The following is a 25,016-nucleotide window of genomic DNA, read 5'->3' on the forward strand; positions in this document are numbered from 1 at the left end:
GGGGGGGGGGGGGAGAGAGAGCGGGGAGGGAGAGAGTGAATAAATGGAGTGGGGGGAGAAGTGGGAAGGGTTGGGAGGAGCCACAGAGTGGGGGAAGGACAGAGGAGGAGAGAGATTGTGATGCAGAGGGTTGGGGCTGGTTGGGATTAGGTCAGAGGCTGGCCACATTATCGTGGGGGGAGTCGGGTGTTTGTAGCGTCAGTTGCATAATTACCCAGGAGTGAGTCGTGGTTTGTTCCTGGGTAACTATCAAAGGGTACTGAGTTGTAACCCTCCAAAATCCCTGACTCCAACTCAAGAGTTGGAGACTTTATTGGAGGGTCCCCAGTAGTAGGAGAATTGCATACTGGAAGTTGAAATTGCCCCGGCAAGTCCTGTGGAGCCCTTGCATCTGAAGGGTCCCGTAAAGTATAAATTAAGAGAGGTGAATACTCAGCGAGACCTTGGTGTCCTCGTGCATCAGTCACTGAAAGTAAGTGCGCAGATACAGCAGGCAGTAAAGAAGGCTAATGGTATGTTGGCCTTCATTGCGAGAGGATTTGAGTATTGGAATATGGATGTTTTACTGCAATTGTATAGGGTGAGGCCACACGTGGATTATTGTGTGAGGTTTTGGTGTCCTTATCTGACGAAAGATGTTCTTGCTATAGAGGGAGTACAGCATAGGTTTACCAGGCTGATTCCTGGGATGGCGGGACAGTCATATGACGAGAGACTACGTTGGATAGGATTATGTTCATTGAAGTGAGAGGGGATCTCATAAAAACATATAAAATTCTAACAGGGTTAGTCAGGATCGATTCAGAAAGAATGTTCCCGATGGTGGGGGAGTCCTGAACTAGGGGTCATAGTTTGAGGATAAGGGGTAAACCTTTTAGTACTGAGGTGAGAGAAGGAGAAATTTCTTCACCAGAGAGTAGAATTCACTACCACAGAAAGTAGTCGAGGCAGAACGGCGGCACAGTGGTTAGCACTGCTGCATCACGGAACCAGCGACCTGGGTTCAATTCCAGCCATTGGTGTCTGCGGAGTATGCACTTTCCCCCAGTGTCTGTGTGGGATTCCTCCGGGTGTTCCAGTTTCCTTCCACAATCCAAAGATGTCATGTTAGGTGGGGGAGTGGGCCTGGGTAGGGTGCTCTTTCAGAGGATCGGTGCAGACTCGATGGGCTGAATGGCCTCCTTCTGCGCTGTAAGCATTCTATGATTTCAAGAGGGAATTAGACATAGCACTTGCGGCTAAAGGGATATGGGGGAGGGGTGGGGAGGAGCGGGATCAGGGTATTGAATTTGATGATCAGCCACGATCATAACGAATGGTGGAGCAGGCTCGAAGGGTCGATGGCCTCCTCCTCCTACTTTCTCTGGGTGTATCTTCCAGTGTTCGGAGACCCGGAGACCGGACCATCTGGGCCAAATTGTGTTTAAAAAGGCGACGGATGTTCTCCCCAGTGTGCTGGTCATTAATATATATGTACCCATTAAAAAAAAAAGCAGGTTAGCACGGTAGCTCAGTGGTTAGCACTGCTGCCTCACGGCGCTGAGGTCCCAGATTCGATCCCGGCCCTGGGTCACTTGCCGTGTGGACTTTGCACATTCTCCCTGTGTTTGCGTGGGTTTCGCCCCCACAACCCAAAGATGTGCAGGCTAGGTGGATTGGCCATGCTAAATTGCCCCTTAATTGGAAAAAATGAATTGGGTACTCTAAATTTATCTTAAAAAAGCAGGTTATCTGGCATGTATCTCATTGCTTTCTGTGGTAGGAACTTGCAAACAGCATGATCATAATCAGATCAATTGTTTCAGTGATGCTGGTTGAGGGATAAATATTGGCCGCCTTCGAAAAAGTACCGTGGGATTGACTTGAAACTTGCCGCTGTTTGGGCAGCACGGTAGCACAAGTGGTGGATAGCACTGTGACTTCGCAGTGCCAGGGTCCCAGGTTCGATTCTCCGCTGGGTCACTGTCTGTGCAGAGTCTGCACGTTCTCCCCGTGTCTGCTTGGGTTTCCTCCGGGTGCTCCGGTTTCCTCCCACAGTCCAAAGACATGCAGGTTGGGTGGATTGGCCATGATAAGGGGCTAAAACAGCTGGCTTGCAATGCAGAACAAAGCCAGCAGCGTGGGTTCAATTCCCGTACCAGCCTCTCCGAACATGTGCCGGAATGTGGCAACTAGGGGCTTTTCACAGTAACTTAATTGATGCCTCCTTGTGACAATAAATGATTATTATTATTATAAATTGCCCTTAGTGACCAAAAAGGTTAGGAGGGGTTATTGGGTTACGGGGATAGGGTGGAAGTGAGGGCTTAAGTCGGTCGGTGCAGACTCGATGGGCAGAATGGCCTCCTGCACTGTATGTTCTATGTTGCTGCCTGACCCAAGTATTTTCGGCACTTTCTGTCTTTATGGCAAGTTATAGTTGCTGGTAGTAAATTAATTTGAGCTTCTTCAAAGCTCCTTGTTTTAATTGGATTACAGATTAAAAATGAATGAGGTGTATAAATCACAAGTGACACACAATGGGCAGGGCATCTATACTTTTAGACTTTCACCTATACAGCAACATTAAGCTATTAATAACCTCGACAGTGCAAAAAAAAGATTCAATTACAACAAAGCCGTTGTACTTTGAGCAAGTTAATGAGCTTAAGCACTTGTTCACAAAAAAGCATTCTTTAACAATACAATACATTATGCAGCCGTGTGGTGCAGGCACCTTCCCGTAATTACCTCCCCTCCCCAGGCGCATTCCTGGCCTTGTCTGCACCATCTAGGCTAGTGGGAGTTGAAGAAAGGTAAGTGATATACTCCAGGGCACTTGCGAACATCTCACAGACTAATGACTCGAGGACCAATGACTGAAAAGAATCTCTCACTCTTGCTCCAGGATGATGTGCAGCATGAGTGGATCAGGGGAGGGCGACCAAAATACAGAAAACAAAAAAAATGTTTAGAATGTTAAAAATGAATCCAGGGAGAAGGGCAGCGAACTTAATCAGTCGATTCTGCAGTCTGTCAGATGCAAGCATTCCCCTCAAATGTTTCTTTAAAAACCAGAACACCGTCCCGAACAATCATCAATCATTAACTTGATAAACGTTGACTGAGCAACAAGAGGAACTGTCTGGGCTATAAAACCACTCCTCTTTCCCAACAACTCCAGAAGATGTTGTAATCAAAATTTTGGGCCCAGTACCAATTGGAACTTTTAACTCATTTAACGACTGGATCTTCTGTATCAGACTGGATGCTGCGCATATCAGAAGGAATATGGTGTGGTTATACACGATTGCTTAGCATTGTCACAAGAATTTCGGTGAAATGTGATGCAAAGTGTATGAAATCTTCATGGAAAATCATGTGCGTGCCTGGAGGAACTGATTGTTGCTGCTATTTTGGCACTTCTCCCAAGTGATTGTTTTGTACGTTTGTGGTCCCAGGTATTGGCAGTTCCGTGTTTGCATTCCCGCTGCATCTGATTCCATCCTCCGTCTTTGTCACACAGCCAACAGGAATCCCTGGGAACAGTAATTTATCTGCACTCCCTTCTCTTCTACCACCGTGCGCACCCCCAGCCCAGCCTGGGCTCCTCTCCATATCGACTGATTGCTATGTGCTTGACACAATTGTGACAGAGGTCTATGTGTTTGGCGCAGAGTGGAGATCAAGGCTGGAATCCTCCAGCCTCCACTGTGGCTCAGCGGTAGCACACTGATCTTTCAGTCAGAAGGTTGAGAGTGGATGTCCTATCCTGGGGAGTGCTTAGTATATGCTGACACCTCATTGATAATGCCTATATTCAGGCAGGATGTCAAACTGATACCTCTTCCACCCTCTCAGGTGGATGTAAAAAGTCCTTTGGCACATTCTGGGAAAACACATTTAGGCTTGTTAGAGGCGACTACATTCATACACAGGGAACCGTACTCTGTAAACAAAAGAAACCCGTTCAGGCCTTGCACCGTTTATTTTGAATTTCCCAGGATCTGAGGGAACCTCTAATTCCTCCTTGACCAATCCATAGAACCATCGAATTCCTGGGCCATTCAGCCCATCGAGTCTGCCCCGACCCTCTGAAAGAACATCCTATCCCCGTAACCACATAACTCCCACCTAACCTGCGCATCTTTTTCACTTAAGGGACAATTTAGCACAGCCAATCCACCTGACCACATTTTTGGACAGAATCAACTTGCCAATCAATCAACACCCTCTCCTCCTGCGGTATAATTGACTGTTCGAAATTTGGTATTCCGCGTGATTGGCCTGATGAGTGCAAGACGAAAAGCTTCAGCAGCATGTCTCTTTTTGCAGCAATATTCTAGAGCAGGGGCGATCTCCCCTGTGCCCTGGCCAATATTTATCCTTCAAACCACCAGTATCAGAAATGGATTATCTGGTCAATCCGCTGCATTCATTGGGGTTTTACGTACCTGCTTTTGTTTCCGATTGGGTGTAGAACAAGGGGGTTTGTGCAGCTAGTGGCAATAGCAAAGTAAATTGTCCAGACTTACTAAGATCAGTGCAAAACCATGATTTTTCATTCAGCCCGAGATTGGAAGCTGGGGAGACAAAATTGCAATGCAGAACGCGATGGAAACCAGTTCTCTCTTATATTGTATTCACCTTTTCCAATGGGTTCAGTGAGGGTGTACTTGTGCTCATTGATGGCTCAGGGTAGTGCATACTTGGTTCTAGTTATTGGAAACTACAACTGAGCTGAGGATAATCTTTATTAGTGTCACAACTAGGCTTACGTTAACACTACAATGAAGTTACTGTGAAAATCCCCTAGTCGCCACACTCCGACGCCTGTTCGGGTACACGGAGGCTGCTGAGCTGTCTCAATGAGTTAGACGTAGATACATGGTAGGTTTTATTCTTTCTTTATGGATTTTGAAATTAATTTTGGAAAAAGCGGTTGCAGGTGTGGGAAACTACTGGATAACAGTGGACCTGTTTGGGAATATTTTCTTGCAATCAAATGACAGCCCAAAACTGTTTGAGACGATGAATGCTTGAGGGGAGAAAACAGTGAAGGCTCCTCCGTCCCTGGGTGGTCTCGAACCACCATCCTCTGGGTTAACAGCAAAATGCGCTGACCAATTAAGCCACAGAGACCAGACAGCGGCATGGTAGCACAGTGGTTAGCACAGTCACTTCACAGCTCCAGGGTCCCAGGTTCGACTCCTGGCTGGGTCACTGTGTGGAGTCTGCACGTTCTCCCCATGACTGCGTGGGTTTCCTCCGGGTGCTCCGGTTTCCTGCCACAGTCCAAAGACATGCAGGTTAGGTGGATTGGCCACGCTAAATTGCCCTCAGTGTACAAAAGGGTTGGGTGGGGTTACGGGGGCTTAAGTGGGGTGCTCTTTCCAGGGGCCGGCGCTGACTCGATGGGCCAAATGGCCTCCTTCTGCACTATCAGCGAGTTTAAGCTTCAGGTTGCTGCTACCGGAATGACAATTGTTCTCCATCAGTTTTACTCTTCCAAAATAAAAGATGGGACATTGATTGTGGATACATGGGAGCAGTCTGATCCCACTCACTGAAGACGCATCCATGTCACCGGGAACCAGCTCTCCTATAACTGGTGCCATCTCCCTTTGAGGCTGGTGATTGCATGGCAGCGAGTCAGGCAGTCCTCTAGAAATGCCAGCTACAGGAATGGGAAAGATCCCGATAGTGCGTCGGACTCCAGCGCCCATTCCCATAGGGCCTCCCAGTGCAGCTGAGCTGCCGTTCAAACCTTTGTGCTGAGCAGCAGCCTCAAGCAACAGGTGGGTGATTTGATAAACCTCTGGCTCAGTGCCCACAGGGCAGTGCCCGTCCTAAGAGTGGTGATGGCAATATGTATTCGTCGTGTGTCCTATGTCTTTTCATGTATGGAACGATCTGTCTGGACTGTACACAAAGCAGTACTTTTCACTGTACCCCGGTAGACGTGACAAATCAATTCCAAATCCAAAGGACACTGCAACTGGGAATCTCAGTTCCAGCTCTTTCCTCTGGATCATCAGGTTGTGGCTTCAAGCCTCAACTCGGAGGTTTTAGCACCTAATCCAGTCCAGCGCTGTCCTTCGGTCGACACGTTGAAACGAGGACCTGTCTGGAAAATCAGGAGGGCACAAAAGATCTCGTGACGCAGAAGCAGATTATCGGATTACTGTTTGTGGGATCTTGCTGTGCACAAACATTTCGCTACATTACAACGCAACAGCGACTGCATTTGGAAAGCGGATTTAATTGGGTGTAATATACTTAGGAGGTCGTAGGAGATGTTTCTAAATTGTAAGTTATTTTACAACTCTCTCTTTTCTGCCACAACGCATAGCTGATCCTTGATGGGAGGCAGTCTCCCAGTGGCCGTTCTACCTGTGGACATTAAGCTCGATCAATGTGGTGGTAGCAGAGCAGAGGGGAGCTATATTGACCACTCTGCCTTAACCCCTCATTCAGATCTGAGCCCCCCCCCATCTCCCACCATGCCCAATTGCATTCCCTAATCTAGTACCAGGCGTGTAAGTATTCATTCTGTTTGAGGCATAGCATGCCCAGATATCCAGTCATTCATGACTAGGAAAAGTACACAAAGGCAGACTGATTTATAGCTTTCCCTCAGGCAGATACGTTTAGTCTGCCTTACTACTCCACTTAGAAGTGCACTACAAAGAACAAAGCTAAGGTCACTGTAACCGAGGTCAGCGTGGCCAAGACGAAAGAAAGTACCAGAATACAGCCTGAACTGTGGACTATACAAAAACAGAATTAAATCTAAGATGGGTAAAACTTTACTATGCCAGCAACTTCTGTCTGACTCTCTTTCCCCCGCTTCTCTTCCTACCCTGGCCTCTCCCTCTCTCCTCGATTCCCCCTCGCTCCTCGATTCCCCCTCGCTCCTCGACTCTCCCCGCTCCTCGATTTCCCCTCGCTCATCGATTTCCCCGCTCCTCGATTTCCCCTCGCTCCTGGATTCCCCCTCGCTCCTCGATTTCCCCTCGCTCCTCGATTCCCCCTCGCTCCTGGATTCCCCCCCATGCTCCTGGATTCCCCCCCATGCTCCTGGATTCCCCCCTCGCTCCTGGATTCCCCCCTCGCTCCTGGATTCCCCCCTCGCTCCTGGATTCCCCCCCTCGCTCCTGGATCCCCCCCTCTCTCCTGGATTCCCCCCCACCCCCGGCTCCTGGATTCCCCCCCTGCTCCTGGATTCCCCCCTCGCTCCTGGATACCCCCCTCGCTCCTTGATACCCCCTCGCCCCTGGATTCCCCCCTCGCCCCTGGATTCCCCCCCTCGCCCCTGGATTCCCCCCCTCGCCCCTGGATTCCCCCCCTCGCCCCTGGATTCCCCCCCTCGCCCCTGGATTCCCCCCCTCGCCCCTGGATTCCCCCCCTCGCCCCTGGATTCCCCCCTCGCCCCTGGATTCCCCCCCTCGCCCCTGGATTCCCCCCCTCGCCCCTGGATTCCCCCCCTCGCCCCTGGATTCCCCCCTCGCCCCTGGATTCCCCCCTCGCCCCTGGATTCCCCCCTCGCCCCTGGATTCCCCCCTCGCCCCTGGATTCCCCCCTCGCCCCTGGATTCCCCCCTCGCCCCTGGATTCCCCCCTCGCCCCTGGATTCCCCCCTCGCCCCTGGATTCCCCCCTCGCCCCTGGATTCCCCCCTCGCCCCTGGATTCCCCCCTCGCCCCTGGATTCCCCCCTCGCCCCTGGATTCCCCCCTCGCCCCTGGATTCCCCCCTCGCCCCTCGTTTCCCCCCTCGCCTCTGGATTCCCCCCTCGACCCTGGATTCCCCCCTCGCCCCTGGATTCCCCCTCGCCCCTTGATGCCCCCTCGCCCCTTGATGCCCCTGGATTCCCCCCTCGCCCCTGGATTCCCCCCTCGCCCCTGGATTCCCCCCTCGCCCCTGGATTCCCCCCTCGCCCCTGGATTCCCCCCTCGCCCCTGGATTCCCCCCTCGCCCCTGGATTCCCCCTCGCCCCTGGATTCCCCCCTCGCCCCTGGATTCCCCCCTCGCCCCTGGATTCCCCCCTCGCCCCTGGATTCCCCCCTCGCCCCTGGATTCCCCCCTCGCCCCTGGATTCCCCCCTCGCCCCTGGATTCCCCCCTCGCCCCTGGATTCCCCCCTCGCCCCTGGATTCCCCCCTCGCCCCTGGATTCCCCCCTCGCCCCTGGATTCCCCCCTCGCCCCTGGATTCCCCCCTCGCCCCTGGATTCCCCCCTCGCCCCTGGATTCCCCCCTCGCCCCTGGATTCCCCCCTCGCCCCTGGATTCCCCCTCGCCCCTCGATTCCCCCTCGCCCCTCGATTCCCCCTCGCCCCTCGATTCCCCCTCGCCCCTCGATTCCCCCTCGCCCCTCGATTCCCCCTCGCCCCTCGATTCCCCCTCGCCCCTCGATTCCCCCTCGCCCCTCGATTCCCCCTCGCCCCTCGATTCCCCCTCGCCCCTCGATTCCCCCTCGCCCCTCGATTCCCCCTCGCCCCTCGATTCCCCCTCGCCCCTCGATTCCCCCTCGCCCCTCGATTCCCCCTCGCCCCTCGATTCCCCCTCGCCCCTCGATTCCCCCTCGCCCCTCGATTCCCCCTCGCCCCTCGATTCCCCCTCGCCCCTCGATTCCCCCTCGCCCCTCGATTCCCCCTCGCCCCTCGATTCCCCCTCGCCCCTCGATTCCCCCTCGCCCCTCGATTCCCCCTCTCTTGCTTTTCCGTGCTCTCTCGCCTTCTCTGATAATGACCCTCGCTCTTTTCATGCATATTTACTTCTATCTCTATCTCCCTTGCTCACTTTTATTTCTCTTTTTCTCTTCATCTGAGATGGAAGTGAAATTAAGGAAAGCACCATTTAAAAAAAACCCGACTTCCTAATTTACTGCTGCTCCATAATTTCCTTTATGACTAATACAAAACATTAAAAAAGGATTTTGAATTCTAGATTAAGTACCATTGGTGAAGGTAGCAGCTGGTGATATCAAGTCACAGCAGTAACAGAGATTGAGTTAATCCTCGTCCATCTGGTGATCTGATATGTGAAGGACGCTCGCTCATTTCTTGGACCGCAGACCTATGTCGAAGGGGCACACTGATTGCAATTGCATACACCATGAAGGAATGCACTTGGAACTGCTGTGGTGTGGAATTCGAGAGAGAGCACGGGGGAAGAAAGAAATGGACAATGAGACCAGAATTGAGACTGGGTACAGCTCTTACCTGCGCTCAATAATGTGCAAGTACTGTCAAAGTTTCAGGCCAATTTCAGCCAAATGCATCTTTAGTATCATTACTATATGCAGTTGCTGATGCTCACCCCTTTCCATCTGTTAGAATGTGGCCCTCTTCAATGGTCCCTGTTCTTTTTCATTACAACTGCATGCCAGATGATGAATGCCTTAAAAAGAGATCAAAATATTTCATTATCCCGTGGAAAAATATGTTGCCCTTAGGTAAAGGCAAAACCCATCATCTTGGGATTGTGGACTTATTACAGTCCAGTGCAATCCTGCGGGTGTGCAACGTTGCTGGAGCTGCTGTGTCTTGGATAAGACACTTGTCTTTGAGTGTGGAACATCCCATGGCGCTATTTTGAAGAAGAGCAGGGAGCTTTCCCCCATGTCCATTTACTCCTCCACCGACATCAGTGAAACCGATCATCTGGTCATTATCATGTTACTGCTTGAGGGAGAATGGCTCTTGGTGTGTCCTTGGGTTGCAAAAGATGCTGTGGAAATGCAAGATTTTAATTAAAAATCTTTATCCCAGTTTACAGATTCTCTTATTTTCTTGCTCCATTCTTTTTAAAAAAAAAAAAAAAGTTATTTAAATTTAGAACCCCCAATAATCTTTTCCAATTAAGGGGCAATTTAGCGTGGCCCATCCACCTAGCCTGCACATCTTTGGGTTCTGGGGGAGAAACCCACGCAGACACGGGGAGAATGTGCAAACTTCACACTGACATTGACCCAGGGCCGGGATTCGAACCCGGGTCCCTAGTGCTGTGAGGCGGCAGTGCTAACCCCTGTGGTACCCAATGGTTGTGCAGTGGTAATGCCGCAGAACTGATACCAGGCTAACGCTCTGGGGACATGGGTTGAAGTCCCACCACAGCAGCTGATGTAATTTAAATTCAGTCAATAAATCTGCAAATAAAACTATCACTGATTGCTGCTCTTTGTGGATTGATGTCCTTTAGGGAAGGAAATCTACTTGCCTGGTCAGATCCACACAGTCCTCTGAAATTGCCCAACATGCCACTTGGTTCAAGGTAAATCAGGAGTGGGCAACGAATGCTAGCCTAGTCAGCGATGTCCGCTTCGCACAAAAGAATAAAGAAATAAAAAAATCACTTCCTAGACACCTCATATTCTTTCTGCAGCTTCCCCTAACCCCTCTTCAAAAGCACCCTGTAACCCATCTCCTGTACCATGCTTTTTGGCCACCCCCCCAATTAATTACCGTTTGATTTTCTAAGTTGAAGGTGCGATTTATACAAGTGCAGGTTGCTGTTTGGCACTTAGCAAGGTTGAGGAAGACCGGTGAGAGGATGCGATGGTTTAAGAAATCTTAAGTGGGTATGTGATGGCAAACATTTCGAGGCTTTTTACATTGCAGACTGAAGACAGTAGGAGATTTGTAATCCTGGAACCAGTTGAAGTGGAAAACATGGCAATTTAATTTTCTCCCCGCTGATTTAAAGAAAATGTATTGTGCTGCAGTAAAATTCCCCATTTCTGTCCTTCCCATTAACATCTTTTTGCAAGTGGCTAGTAGACCCAGAAAGAGGAGAGAACTTTTTAAAAAAAATATAAATTTAGAGTACCCAATTATTATTTTTTTCCAATTAAGGGGCAATTTAGCATGGCCAATCCACCTACCTTGCACATCTTTGGGCTGTGGGGGTGAAACCCACGCAGACACGGGGAGAATGTGCAAACTCCACACGGACAGTGACCCAGGGCCAGGATTCGAACCCGGGTCCTCAGCACCGTAGGCAGCAATGTTAACCACTGCGCCACCGTGCTGCCCCGAAAGAGAAGAAAACTTAATGATGGGTTTTGGAGCAGACAAAAATAGTCTGGTAAATATAACATTGCTAACCTGACCGTGATCCGAATAGGGATGATCTCTTGTTCAGACCTTGTTATTGTAACTCAAAAATCACTGATCTTGGGAGTGTACAGGCTTCATGTTGTGCATCTTGTGCACACACATGAGGCCATGTCTTGCTGCAAAAAAGGAACACGCTGTTGAAACTTTTCATTGTGCACGTGTCAGGCCAGACACACGACTGCCAAATTTCAAAGGGAGCAACAATTTATACTGCGTGAGAAAAGGGTGCTGATTGGCTGGCAAGTCAACTCTAATTGGTTGAGGTATTGCTATGGAGAATGCAGCAGGAAACCATTGTCCCCTCCACTTCTTTTTAATTCAAAATGGCGCAATGCCTGGGCATGTTCCTTTTGATTGCATATTCCCTGTGTATGAACTTCTAGTAAGTGTAACTGAGGCTCGTTGCATGTCTGTCTGATGACCTTAAATTGGTTATTAGTGCAATCCTTATCATATTTGGGATTGCTCAGCAAGTACTGCCAATCGTGTCTGTTTGTGAGAGGTAGAAAGACATTTTAAACTCCATTCTCACACCAACAATATTGGTGCACAAGAAAGATTAAAATTAGACGGAGTCCACAACTAGCCTGAGGTCGCCCCGTTCCCCCCAATCACGATCTTATCCCCGAAGACTTCCCAATCAGCTGAGGCGCCCACTCCAGGTGAGTGAGGTATTTTGCATTCAAAAGTCACAGCCCTGGGATACTGGCGGCGGGGACCGTTTGCGCTGGTGTCTGGCTGTTGCGTGCTACCATCACGTTATTGCTCCTTCCCACTAGCCAGGTAGTGGATCTGGCCAGAGGTCAGGTGGAACTCTTGGAAATTAGCTAACTAGGGGGCGCTGTCATTGAGTTTGACCATGGCTGCAGGCCTCTGGACAATCTGCGTGCTCTGCCCACTTTGGGGCTCACGTTCGCTCATATACCACCCCCACCCCATCCCCACCCGATTATTTAAAATAGTAGCAATGTGACATTTATATAGCACCTATCACGACGCCCGGATGTCCTAAGGTGTTTTACTACCAATTAAGTACTTTTTGAAGTGTAGCCAGTGTCAGAATACAGGAAATGTAGCAGCCGTTGTCTGCACAGCAAGCTCCCACAAACAGCAATGTGATAATGACCAGATAATCTGATGTTGTTGAGGGATATGTATCGGATAGGATGCTGGTGTAACCCACCTGCTCCTCTTCAAAAATAGAGCCGCGGGATTTTTTTTGCATCCATTGGAGGAGGCAGGGGAGCCCTCAATTTAACGTCTCGATGGAAAGGCAGCGCAGTGCTCCCTCCATATTGCATGGAGCTGTCAGTCTAGGTTTTTGTGCTCAAGGCTCTGAGGTGGGACCTGAACCTCCAACCTTCTGGCTCAGAGGCAAGGGTGTTACCCAGTGAGCCATGACCTGACCTTTGATGAGACTGGAAAGGGGTGTGTACTGGTTGTCAAATAATTTCTTCCCCGAGTTATTCAATGACCCTTGCGTGTTCCATTTTTGATTTGTGTTGGCCTGTGTATTTAGCTGGCAAGGAAGGCTTGGGGTTGTGCAGTCCAGAGTGCCATTGCAGTCTGCACGTGTTATAACGACCCACTTGCCCCAACGAATTTGCAGTTTTGTAGCACCATATCATGGTACTGAAGATCCCAAAGCCCTTCACGTGATTATATGTCACTTACCCAAATCGTTGTTGTTATGTCGGTGAACACAACAGTCATCTTGCAATCCGATTACACAAACCACAGCGAGAAAATTGGCAAGTCAGCCTTTCTTTGACAGTGATGCTCTTGGAGGGAATAATTATGACCAGGGCACCCCCTCTTTAAATAGAGGGGTTTGTTTGCATGTTGCCGATCAGGCACCCCAGTGCCTCATTTAAGAAGGAAAGCAGGGTTTGGATTTTGCTCAGTTTGCTCTAACCAGTTTATGTTGAGCCTCTATATAAATTTCCTTAATTTAAACACTTGTGGCTCATATTAAAAGGGTCATTGCACTGTCTAGTGTGCTTCGGAGGTCACCCGACCAGGGCAACTCCCCTGTTCGATACCTGTCTTATTCCATTCCCAATGTGGCAGCGATGGATGCTTTTTTGGGAGCTCGGAACCTCAGTAAGAGGGTTTGGGGGGGGGGGGTTTGCTTGAAGGGGTAGGGATGAGGGAGATTTGGAGGCGGCCACTCACTATTCAGTGATTTCAGAGGACAGTGCATAGGCATGTGGACATGGGCGTAGGTCCAAATTGGGCTCGACTGTGCCAACTCTCCCTACACTCTCGGTATAAATGCTGCCTCGGTAGATGATTGTTCCTAGTGGAGAGGCAAAAATCAGCTCCCCTGCAGCTCAAAATGTAAAACTTTTGCTTTAATTTCATATCTTTATATCAGACGTAGTTTTGTGCATGAACCATTTCTCCCGGTAACAATTTCTGCCACCTTCCTTGCTTTCCTTTTTTAATAGCGAAGTGGCATATTACCCACACAGCGGAGAGGGGATACGCTAATATGCAAACTGCAGTATGCATTCATGGAATGTTGCACCTGCGCTCAAGTTGAGGAGCAGGGGGTTTGGCAAATCTGGGAGTTATTTATTATAGCAGCACTTCAGAATCTTCAAGCTCTGTTTGTTCTTTGTGTCTTCAAAGCTAAGAATTTCGCTTTTGAAGATCTAACCCAGTCCCACACTCTTACCTTTTCGAGTCCTGGTGTCTGTTCCACTGTCTTTTTACCCCGTTTGCTCCTCTCTTTTGTTCTGCTCAGCCGTTTGTGTAAAAATACATGCCTCAAACGTTAATTTTTCTCCCCTTCTATTCTTGAATGTGTTGAGGGTAACCTTGACTCTGGGTGAGAGTGCGGGGAGATCAGATCAGCTGGCTGTTGAAGTCGATGGAAATGAGAATCTGGGTACGCTGTTGGGGAGGGGTACGATACCTACTTTCCACCATTGTCGAGGTTACTCTCCTTGATGCAGGACAACATTCATCCTTCAATGCATTACCAAGTTAGCCTAGATCCAATGTCAACTGTTGCATTTAATCACGGCAAGTGTCTCGGCCGATTCTGGTCCTTTCATAGGAACAGGGGCAGGCCATTCAGCCCCTCGAGCCTGTCCAGCATTCAATGAGATCATGGCTGATCTGTGACCTAACTCCATGTACCTGCCTTTGGCCCATATCCCTTAATGTCTTTGTTGAACAAAAATCTAATCGATCAAGGCAGCACGGTGGCGCAGTGGTAGCACTGCAGTCTCACGGCGCCGAGGTCCCAGGTTCAATCCCGGCTCTGGGTCACTGTCCGTGTGGAGTTTGCACATTCTCCCCGTGCTTGCGTGGGTTTCGCCCCCACAACTCAAAGATGTGCACGGTAGGTGGATTGGCCACGCTAAAACTGCCCTTAATTGGAAAAAAATGAATTGGGTACTCTAAATTTTAATTTAAAAAAAATCTTATCTCAGATTAAAAATTAACAACTGATCTAGCTTCAGCTGCTGTTTGTAGGCGAGAGCACAGCCTTTTGAGTGAAGAAGTTCTTCCTTAACATCTCTCCTGAACGGTCTCGCCCAAATTCCTTACTTGATTAGCACACGTGGGCAGCAGTAGGATGTTGATCAAGATTGGGAGCAAGCACTTGATCTGGAATTAATCCTGTGAGTTTCCTGCAATGGGTTTCAGCGACTCGCCTTTCTTAGGTTCTCCTTTCTTAGGTCTTGTATCTCCTTTAGCAGGAGATGACCCTGTATGTCGTCAGCCCTTAGAATGATTTTGGGATAACAAATAGTGTTAAATGTGTTGGTAGATATCCAGTCACTTTGCAGAATCAAAAATGGGTTTCAGTTAGGAGTTCCAGTTTCTTATCCAATGGTTTAGTTTAAAATCTGGGGTGTGAGTTGCACGTAAACAGGTTTTTATAGTTTGCCGACTCATCGGGAGCATGACATAATTTGTCATTAGTGCTGGAGTTGGTTGCACCTCAGTTTCAGGGCTCTGAAGTCCTGAAGCTTTCTGAAGCCACAATTATTAAATGCCGTCCTTTGTGTCCTGAAAAATCTCTTGTTTCTCTCGCCCCCACCAAACCCAGTTCAATTTTCTGCCGTCTTGCTGATAGAGTGGCTAAAGTGTTCATTTGTCATTACTTTTCTTGATTTGGGAGCACGGACAATAGGCTGGCTATTTGACCAGTGCTGGCGTCACAGCCGGTCGTGCTCCTATTCTCTCCCGCTGTCCATGCACTTGGGCGGCAAGGTAACACAGTGGTTCGCAACGTCACCAATGGTGGAGCAATTAAAATTGGGGATTGCAAAGATTTAGGGGAGCACAGATATCTTGGAGCTGGAGGAACTTGCAGACAAAGGGAGGAGGAGCGAGGCCAGGAGGGATTTAACAACACGGATGTGAACTTTAAAATCAAACTTAATTTTAAATTTTCTAAGCTTTACATTTACAATAAAGGAGACCGAAGCCATTCCATCAGATGTACTAAATGCACCAAATACAGCATGGTAGCATAGTGGTTAGCACAGTTGCTTCACAGCTCCAGGGGCACGGGTTCAATTCCTGGCTTGGGTCACTGTGCAGAGTCTGCACATTCTCCCTGTGACTGCGTGGGTTTCCTCCGGGTGCTCCGGCTTCCTCCCACAAGTCTCGAAAGACGTGCAGGTTAGGTGAATTGTACATTCTGAATTCTCCCTCAGTGTACCCGAACAGGCGTCGGAGTGTGGCGACTAGGGGCTTCTCACAGTAACTTCATTGCGGTGTTAATGTAAGCCTACTTGTGACTATAATAAAGGTTTATTATTATTTATTTATTCATTTCTAGCCTGAATAAATGGGCTCTGACTCGAGGATGGGAACCGTGGACGATTTGATTCTTTTTCTTTTTAAACCCCCTCTTTCATTCCTCTCCGATCCCAGCGCACGGACATTGGTCCCCTGCACTGGCATTGCTACATCAGATCGTTGTGGCTTTCCTTTAAAGTCAGCTGCTGGCGACCCTTTCTGCTGCTGCTGGCTGAGAATTGCCGAGCAGATTTTGTGGCTTATCTGAACCAAACCATCTTCTCGGGGCCGAAAGTGACAAGTGCAGGCTCACGAAAAGCATAACCCAGCGAAACCACTGTGTCACATTTCAAAAGGGTGAAAAAAACAATCCCTTAATTACAGTATCGCTCTTACTGAACAGATTGGTGTTATGATTGGCGCGATGTACAGTTAAATCTCTAGATTGGGTTACAAGTCATTCTACGCTGAGGCAATCAGTGTTTTAAAAAAGGTGTAGCATTGTAAGTACCATAAATATACTTAGATTCTCACCACAGTGTCTGTCTACATATTATGTACATCCGTCAAATCTGATCAGTTAACCTGGTGCTTTTGTTCGCATAGACTGCATTTGGCAATGGGCTAAACTGTTACATAAATGTGTCACAGACTGGGCCAGTCTAAGGCTGGAAGCCTGTCATTATTCTTGCTATTGCCAGACTTTGTGTACACACAATGCTGTGTGTGCTGTTGTTTTGTTTATAAGTGTGCCACAGTGTGTCCCTGTACAGTCCATTACCAGAGCACTGACGAGCGTCATCAACCAATAAAACCAATTTACAGGCAGCACGGTGGCGCAGTGGTTATCACTGCTGCCTCACGGCGCCGAGGCCCCAGGTTCGATCCCGGCTCTGGGTCACTGTCCGTGTGGAGTTTACACATTCTCCCCGTGTCTGCGTGGGTTTCGCCCCCACAACCGAAAGATGTGCAGGGTAGGTGGATTGGCCACGATAAATTGCCCCTTAATTGGAAAAAATGAATTGGGTACTCTAAATTTATAAATAAATAAAACAAATTTACACATACACCACTCTCTTCTTTAATCGACACAACTCGAAACAGGAACTTGAATACAAAATGTACTTTTCAATGAAAGGAAGAACGTAATTAAATTATATTGTTCCCTATGTCCATAAGACCGTTTGGATTTCATTTATTGTCACGAGTACCGAGGTACAGTGAAAAGTATTGTTCCCTGCATGAAAAAACAGACATACGATAAATACACAATGTAAATACATAGACACAGACATCGGACGAAGCATACGGAGTGTGATACTACCCAGTAGAGAAGATATGTGGAGAGATCTGTTCAGTCCATAAAAGGGCCATTCAGGAGTCTGGTGACAGTGGGGAAGAAGCTGTTTAAATCTGTTCGTGCATGTTTTTGTATATTTTGCCCGATGGAAGAGACAATAATCTGGTGGGAGGAGTCTTTGATTAAGCTGCCCGCTTTCCCAAGGCAGTGGGAGGTGTAGACAGAGTCAATGGATGGGAGGCGGTTTTGTGCGATGGACTCAACTGTGTTTATCACTAGCTGTAGTTTCTTACGGTCTTGGGCTGAGCAGTTGCCATACCAGGTTGTGAGGCAGCCAGATAGGATGCTTTCTATGGTGCATTTGTACCAGAGCAGATTGTTGGTGATGCGCACATATAAGAATTTGAAGCTGTCAACCATCTCCGCCTTGGCACCATTGATGCAGGCAGGGGTGTGTAGGGCACTTCACTTCCTGAAGTCAATCACCAGCTCCTTATGTTTTTCTGACATTCTAGTCTTTAAGATGCCCACCAGTTATGAAAGATCCCAAGGGTACACGTGGATCATCACACGCGTGCTTCATCTCCAGGGTCACTCAAATGCAGACAAGACTGTCGTCTGCAATGACTTCCCTCTCTGCCTCTACAAAGCTGTTGCAGTGTGTGTCTTTTTCTTCTTTAAAAAAAAAGCCAATTCTCCTATTGTCTGGAGTGCATTTCCGCAGATACCTTTGACCAGCTGGGTGTTCCTCTGAGGGAGGATAAAGGCATGGAGGAAATGCAGCTGAGCAAGTCCCAAAGTTGACACGCACTTTTCATCAGCAATAAAAGAGAGGCAATAAGGAAAGGGTATCTTGAATTTCTATAGCACCTCTTAACATCGGGCATCTCAATGCACTTTGGAGTCAATGATTTTTAAATTGGAGTCGTTGTTATAATGTAGGAAATGTGGCAACCAGTTTGTACACAGCAGGCTCCCAAAATAGCAAAGCGATAACGGCCAGTTATTCTGTTTTAGTGCGGTTTGTTGAGGGATAAATTGGGGGCATGGACCAAAATGGCTCCCTTATCACTGAAAACGAAAATCTACTTGAGTGGGTGTTTAATGGCCCTGTGGATTTGGTTGAGGTTTAGGATATTTCCTCTCTGTCCAAGCTGAGAGTTCTCAACATGTCCCCAATCTGTTATCTCCCCAATTGTATAATCCTCCAAGGACTCTGTGTTCCTCTAATTCTGACCTATTGTGCAGCCCTGATTTCCTCATCTCTCTCTCTCTCTTTCACTCTCCACCCATTCTCTCTCACTCACTCACTGTCACTCTCCACCCATTCTTTCTCACTCACACTCACTCACTCACTCTCCACCCACTCTCCACCCATTCTCACTCACTCTCACTCACTCACTCACTCACACACTCACACTCACTCACTCACTCACACTCACTCACTCACTCACACTCTCTCTCTCTCACTCACACACTCTCACTCACTCACTCGCACACTCTCTCTCTCCTTCAGCTGTGAGATTTCCTGCCTAAACCCCTCTGTGTCTCTACATCTCTCTCATTGTTTAAGTCAAGACACACCTTAAATCATAACTCTTTAAATGCCATTGCTCACCTGTCTTAATATCTCCTTGGTGTGTCGGTTTTTAGCTGATGATTTTCCTATGAAAATGCTTTGGAATGTTTAGCTACGTTAAGTATTGTTGACCAGCATCACCAGACAAATTAGCTTGCTATCTCTGCTGTTTATGGGATGTTGATGACAAAAAATGGTTCAAGTATAAAGGCTTCATGTGGAGGCCATTTCTTTTTAAACTAAAGTTTGTTTTCCCATTTTTTTTGTCCTGTTTTGCAGTCTGTTCAGTGTGTGGTCGGAGAGCCTGTACACCGAGCGGCATGTGCTGTCACGACGAATGCCTGGGAAGCTGCACGGCACCAGGCAGCGCTGCAAAGTGCGTGGCTTGCCGACACTACTACTATAACGGTGTGTGTATCAAAGACTGCCCGACCGGCACCTACAAGTTCGAGGGGTGGCGCTGCGTGACCTTCTCCTTTTGTCAGACGCTGCACAACGAATGCAAACCGTCCAAGGAGACTGAGTGCACCCAATACGTCATCCACAATGGAGAGTGCATGCCCGAATGCCCCTCTGGATATATAGTGAACGCGACCAGGTAAGCGCACCATCAGGTGGGAGGTGGGCGAGCAGGTTGCAAATGATTTCTGACCAACAGTAGATAATTGGTGTCTTGAAAAATCATCATGGCGGCGTGAGAGGAATTGTGTTAATGATGCAAATAGGAAAATGTAGGAACATAGGGCGTAGGGGAGGAGTAGACCATTTGGTCCTTTCAGCCTGCCCGGCCATTTGATAAGATCATGACTGATCTGGTTGTTGTTGGAACTTCATCTTTCCTACTCCCTGCAAAGAAAACAAACCCGTCAATCAACAATCTTGGCCTTGAATAAATTCAGTGACCCAACCTCCATTGCTTTCTGCAGAAGAGAATTCCACACCACAACAATCCTCTTGAGAGGAAATATTTTTCCTCATTTCCATCTTTACAAAGTGAGACCTCTTACTCTTAAACTGTATCCCCCTAGTCTCCCCACAAAAAAAAACATCCTCCATGTATCTATCCTATCGAGTCGCTCCCAGGGATTTGCTCACGTAATCCATCTATGTCGCTTTTCAAGCACTTTACCTCCTCGACAACTTACTCCCCTACCTGTCTTGGTGTCATCAGAAAGTTTAGCTACCATACATTTGGTCCCTTCCTGCAGGTCAATGATACAGATTATAGGCACTAGTTACAGCTTACCGACCAGGAAGTAACAAGCAAGGTTGATGAAGGGGAGCCTATAGATGTGCTGTACTTGGGTTTCTTTTTTTTTTTCTTTTTGTATAAATTTCGAGTACCAAATGATTTTTTTCCAATTAAGGGGCAATTTAGCGTGGCCAATCCACCAAACCACATCTTTTGGGTTGTGGGGGTGAAACCCACGCAGACATGGGGAGAATGTGCAAACTCCACACAGACAGTAACCCGGGGCGTACTTGGATTTCTAAAAGGCATTTGATAAGGGGCAACATCAAAGGTTGCTACACAAGATAATGGCACTTGGCGCAGGGGGACAGCATATAAACAGGGCTAAAGGCCCATCAGTAAAATACCCACTTATCCCTACTGTCAGTTTCCTGTTCGCTAACCAACCCTTAAGGCATACTAATATATTGTCTCCTACAATGTGTGCTCTTACCTTGTGCAGTCATCTTTCATGTAGAACCAGGGCGGCACGGTGGTGTAGTGGTTAGCACTGCTGCCTCACGCCACTGAGGACCCGGGTTTGAATCCCGGCCCTGGGTCACTGTCCATGTGGAGTTGGCACATTCTCCCCGTGTCTGCATGGGACTCATCCCCACACCCCAAAGATGTATGGGCTGGGTGGATTGGGCACGCTGAATTTCCCCTTTATTGGGAAAAAAAATAATTGGGTACTCTAAATTTATTTTATTTAAAAAGGAAGAAATCTTTCATGTGGAACCTTATCAGTTGTCTTTTGGAAATCCAAGTACACCACATCTACAGGTTCCCTTTTATCCACCCTGCTTACTACAAAGAACTCTAATAAATCAGTTAAACACAATTTCCCTTCCACAAAGCCATTTTTGTATGAATTTAGATTATTTGTTTTTCCAATTAAGGGGCAATCTAGTGTGGCCAATCCACCTAACTTGCACATCTTTGGGTTGTGGGGGTGAAACCCACGCAGACACGGGGAGAATGTGCAAACTCCACACGGACAGTGACCCAGGGCCGGGATTCGAACCCGGGTTCTCAGCGCCGTAGTCCCAGTGCTAACCACTGCGCCACATGCCGCCCCACAAAGCCAGTTTGATGCTCCTCCAGTGCCCGCAATTTCAAATTCTCATCCCTGTGTTTTAATTGCTTCATCAATTTGCATTTCTTGTCGAATACAAACCCTCCCCCCAATCGCAGCGTCCACGTTCCTTTGACTCCAGCCACTAGCTCATTACCTTCCCTTCACGTCTCCCACCATTTGAGCCTGTGCCCCCAGCCGTTAAAACTCTGTGCACTGGAATTGCCACGCTGAGCCTGCGCATCTCCACCCACCTTGTTTTGGCCACTCCTCTCCGCCATGTATCTTTATCATTGCCTCGGCATTCCCTTCGTTGGATTACGTATCTGTGAAGTGCCTCGGGACGTTTTCCACTTTGAAAGGGGTTACGTAAAGACAAGTTGCTGTCCTTGTTGATTCCAAATATTTTAGATTTCGAAATAGGCAATGTGTTCCTCCTTGTTTCATACGAGTGCTCTTGAGAAGTTGAAGTAAGCTCATGCCTGTGTTTAGAACACGACAACAGCTGTTTGCAAACTGCGAGATGGTATGAAGTGGGTAAATGATAGAGCTGACCTCGTCACATGTGCCAATTCATCACTGACTCATAAATGGCAATTTAGTCCTGCAGGACAGTCTCAAAGCTGTCAGACCATCATGGGACAGAAACAATCCCAGCTTTTGTTCCCTCCCTAACAGCACTGTGGGTGCACCTACGCCACATAGACAGCAGTGGGTCAATATAAAAAAGAATTGAAAAAAAAGAAGCTAAAACCATCCTTTGTGTGCTACCCATTGAAGTGGTGAACAACTTCGCCGCCATTGATTTTTCCACCAGGGTAGGCGTTATTTAAACCTTTCTGTGTAATCCCAGTCTTTCACGGTTTACAAAGCATATTTCCCCAGTCACAGAATCTAACCATCTATCCTTGGCGTTCATTGACATGACCATTGCTGAATGCCCCACCTTTAGCCTCTTGGGGATGAAAATGAAAAATGAAAATCGCTTATTGTCACAAGTAGACTTCAATGAAGTTACTGTGAAAAGCCCCTAGTCGCCACATTCTGGCGCCTGTTCGGGGAGGCTGGTACGGGAATTGAACCGTGCTGCTGGCCTGCCTTGGTCTGCTTTCAAAGCCAGCTATTTAGCCCAGTGTGCTAAACCAGCCCCTCAGGATTCAGGATTAACATTGACCTGAAATTTAACAGCCTGTGGCTACAGGGGCAGGTCAGGGGCTGGGGCTTCTGTGGTGAGTAACACATCTCCTGACACCCCAAAGCCTGCTCCCCATTTACATGTGAGGAGTGTAATGGAACACTCTCCACTTAGCTGGATGAGGGCATCTTTAACGTGGGGAGGAAAATGCAATCCTTTTCCAGAGAAAAGTCTCATAATTTAATTAAAAACAGTAATTGCATGCATAGGGGTGGCGATGACGAAGGGGTATTGTCACAGGACTAGTCATGTACTGAACACACAGTGCCATTCGGCCCATCGAGTATGCACCGACCCACTTAAGTCCTCACTTCCACCCCATCCCTGTAACCCAATAACCCCTCCTAACCTTTTTTGGTCACGAAGGGCAATTTTACCATGGCCAATCCACCTAACCTGCACATCTTTGGACTGTGGGAGGAAACCGGAGCACCCGGAGGAAACCCACGCACACACGGGGAGGATGTGCAGACTCCGCACAGACAGTGACCCAGCGGGAATCAAACCTGGGACCCTGGCGCTGTGAAGCCACAGTGCGATCCACTTGTGCTGCCCAGAGATCCAGAGATAATCTGGGTAAAGGACCCGGGTTTGAATCCTTAACCTTAATGCAGATAATTAAAAATAAATCCAGAATTAATAGTCAAATGATGACCATGAAACCAGTGCTGATTATTGTACAATGAAGGGAATCTCCTTGCTAACCTAGTCTCCTGGCCGTGCGTGACTCCAGACCCACAGCAATGTGGTTGATTCTTAACTGCTCTCTGAAAGCAAGCCACTCCGTTCAAGGGCAATAAATGCCCACATCCCATGAATGAATTTTTAAAGAAAGGATGTATGACCAGGTCAACAGGCACATGGAACGCCTGGAAATTTCCCTCCAAGCAACTCGGCACCCTGACTTGGAACTATATTGCCTTGACTACACTGTCGCTGGGTCAAAATCCTGGAACGCCCGCCATCGCAGCACATGGACGATAGTGGTTCAGGAAAGCAGCTCGCCACTACCTTCTCAAGGGCAATCAGGGATTGGCCACAGATGCCTGCATCCCATAAATACATAAAAAAGGATTAAAGGCCATTTCAGCATTTTTGCTCCAGTTGAACATCCTCTCTCATCCTAACTCTCAATTCCCATCTCCCTCGTATTCTTTTTTTTTTAATTAAATATTTTATTGAAAATTTTTGGTCAACCAACACAGTACATTGTGCATTCTTTACACAATATTATAACAACACAAATAACAATGACCTATTTTATAAACAAAAAATGAATAAATAATAAATAACAAAAATGAAAACTAGCCCTAATTGGCAACTGCCTTATCACAAGTAACACTCTCCAAAAATATAATTTAACAGTCCAATATATAATTATCTGTAGCAACGACCTATACATACTATACAGTATATATTAACAACCCTGAGAGTCCTTCTGGTTCCTCCCCCCCCCCCCCCCCCCCCCCCGATCCTGGGCTGCTGCTGCTGCCTTTTTTCCATTCCGTCTATCTTTCTGTGAGGTATTCGACGAACGGTTGCCACCGCCTGGTGAACCCTTGAGCCAACCCCCTTAGGACGAACTTAATCCGCTCTAGCTTTATAAACCCCGCCATGTCATTTATCCAGGTCTCCACCCCCGGGGGCTTGGCTTCTTTCCACATTAGCAATATCCTGCGCCGGGCTACTAGGGACGCAAAGGCCAAAACATCGGCCTCTCTCGCCTCCTGCACTCCCGGCTCTTGTGCAACCCCAAATATAGCCAACCCCCAGCTTGGTTCGACCCGGACTCCTACTACTTTTGAAAGCACCTTTGTCACCCCCATCCAAAACCCCTGTAGTGCCGGGCATGACCAAAACATATGGGTATGATTCGCTGGGCTTCTCGAGCACCTCGCACACCTATCCTCCACCCCAAAAAATTAACTGAGCCGTGCTCCAGTCATATGTGCCCTGTGTAATACCGTAAACTGAATCAGGCTTAGCCTGGCACACGAGGACGACGAGTTTACCCTGCTTAGGGCATCTGCCCACAGCCCCTCCTCGATCTCCTCCCCCAGCTCTTCTTCCCATTTCCCTTTTAGTTCATCTACCATAGTCTCCCCTTCGTCCCTCATTTCCCTATATATATCTGACACCTTACCATCCCCCACCCATGTCTTTGAGATCACTCTGTCCTGCACCTCTTGTGTCGGGAGCTGCGGGAATTCCCTCACCTGTTGCCTCGCAAAAGCCCTCAGTTGCATATACCTGAATGCATTCCCTTGGGGCAACCCATATTTCTCGGTCAGCGCTCCCAGACTCGCGAACTTCCCATCCACAAACAGATCTTTCAGTTGCGTTATTCCTGCTCTTTGCCACATTCCATATCCCCCATCCATTCCCCCCGGGGCAAACCTATGATTGTTTCTTATCGGGGACCCCCCCAAGGCTCCAGTCTTTCCCCTATGCTGTCTCCACTGTCCCCAAATCTTCAGTGTAGCCACCACCACCGGGCTTGTGGTGTAGTTCCTCGGTGAGAACGGCAATGGGGCTGTCACCATAGCCTGTAGGCTAGTCCCCCTACAGGACGCCCTCTCTAATCTCTTCCACGCGGCTCCCTCCTCCTCTCCCATCCACTTACTCACCATTGAAATATTAGCGGCCCAATAATACTCACTTAGGCTCGGTAGTGCCAGCCCCCCCTATCCCTGCTACGCTGTAAGAATCCCTTCCTCACTCTCGGGGTCTTCCCGGCCCACACAAAACCCATGATGCTCTTTTCAATCCTTTTAAAA

At 48.3% G+C, this 25,016-nt stretch overlaps 1 protein-coding gene across 2 annotated transcripts in view; it reads left to right on the forward strand.

Annotated features, from left to right (window-relative positions):
* Positions 1-25,016, forward strand: part of LOC140394972 (insulin receptor-like) — a 284,928-nt gene that overhangs the window by 162,007 nt on the left and 97,905 nt on the right. For both annotated transcript variants that reach the window (XM_072482239.1, XM_072482240.1), the window contains exon 3: positions 19,018-19,336. In XM_072482239.1, coding sequence (XP_072338340.1) covers positions 19,018-19,336 — 319 coding nt within the window. The remainder of the gene's footprint in view (positions 1-19,017; positions 19,337-25,016) is intronic.

The sequence above is a fragment of the Scyliorhinus torazame genome, chromosome 18 (assembly GCF_047496885.1).
Source record: "Scyliorhinus torazame isolate Kashiwa2021f chromosome 18, sScyTor2.1, whole genome shotgun sequence".
Lineage (NCBI taxonomy): Eukaryota > Metazoa > Chordata > Chondrichthyes > Carcharhiniformes > Scyliorhinidae > Scyliorhinus > Scyliorhinus torazame.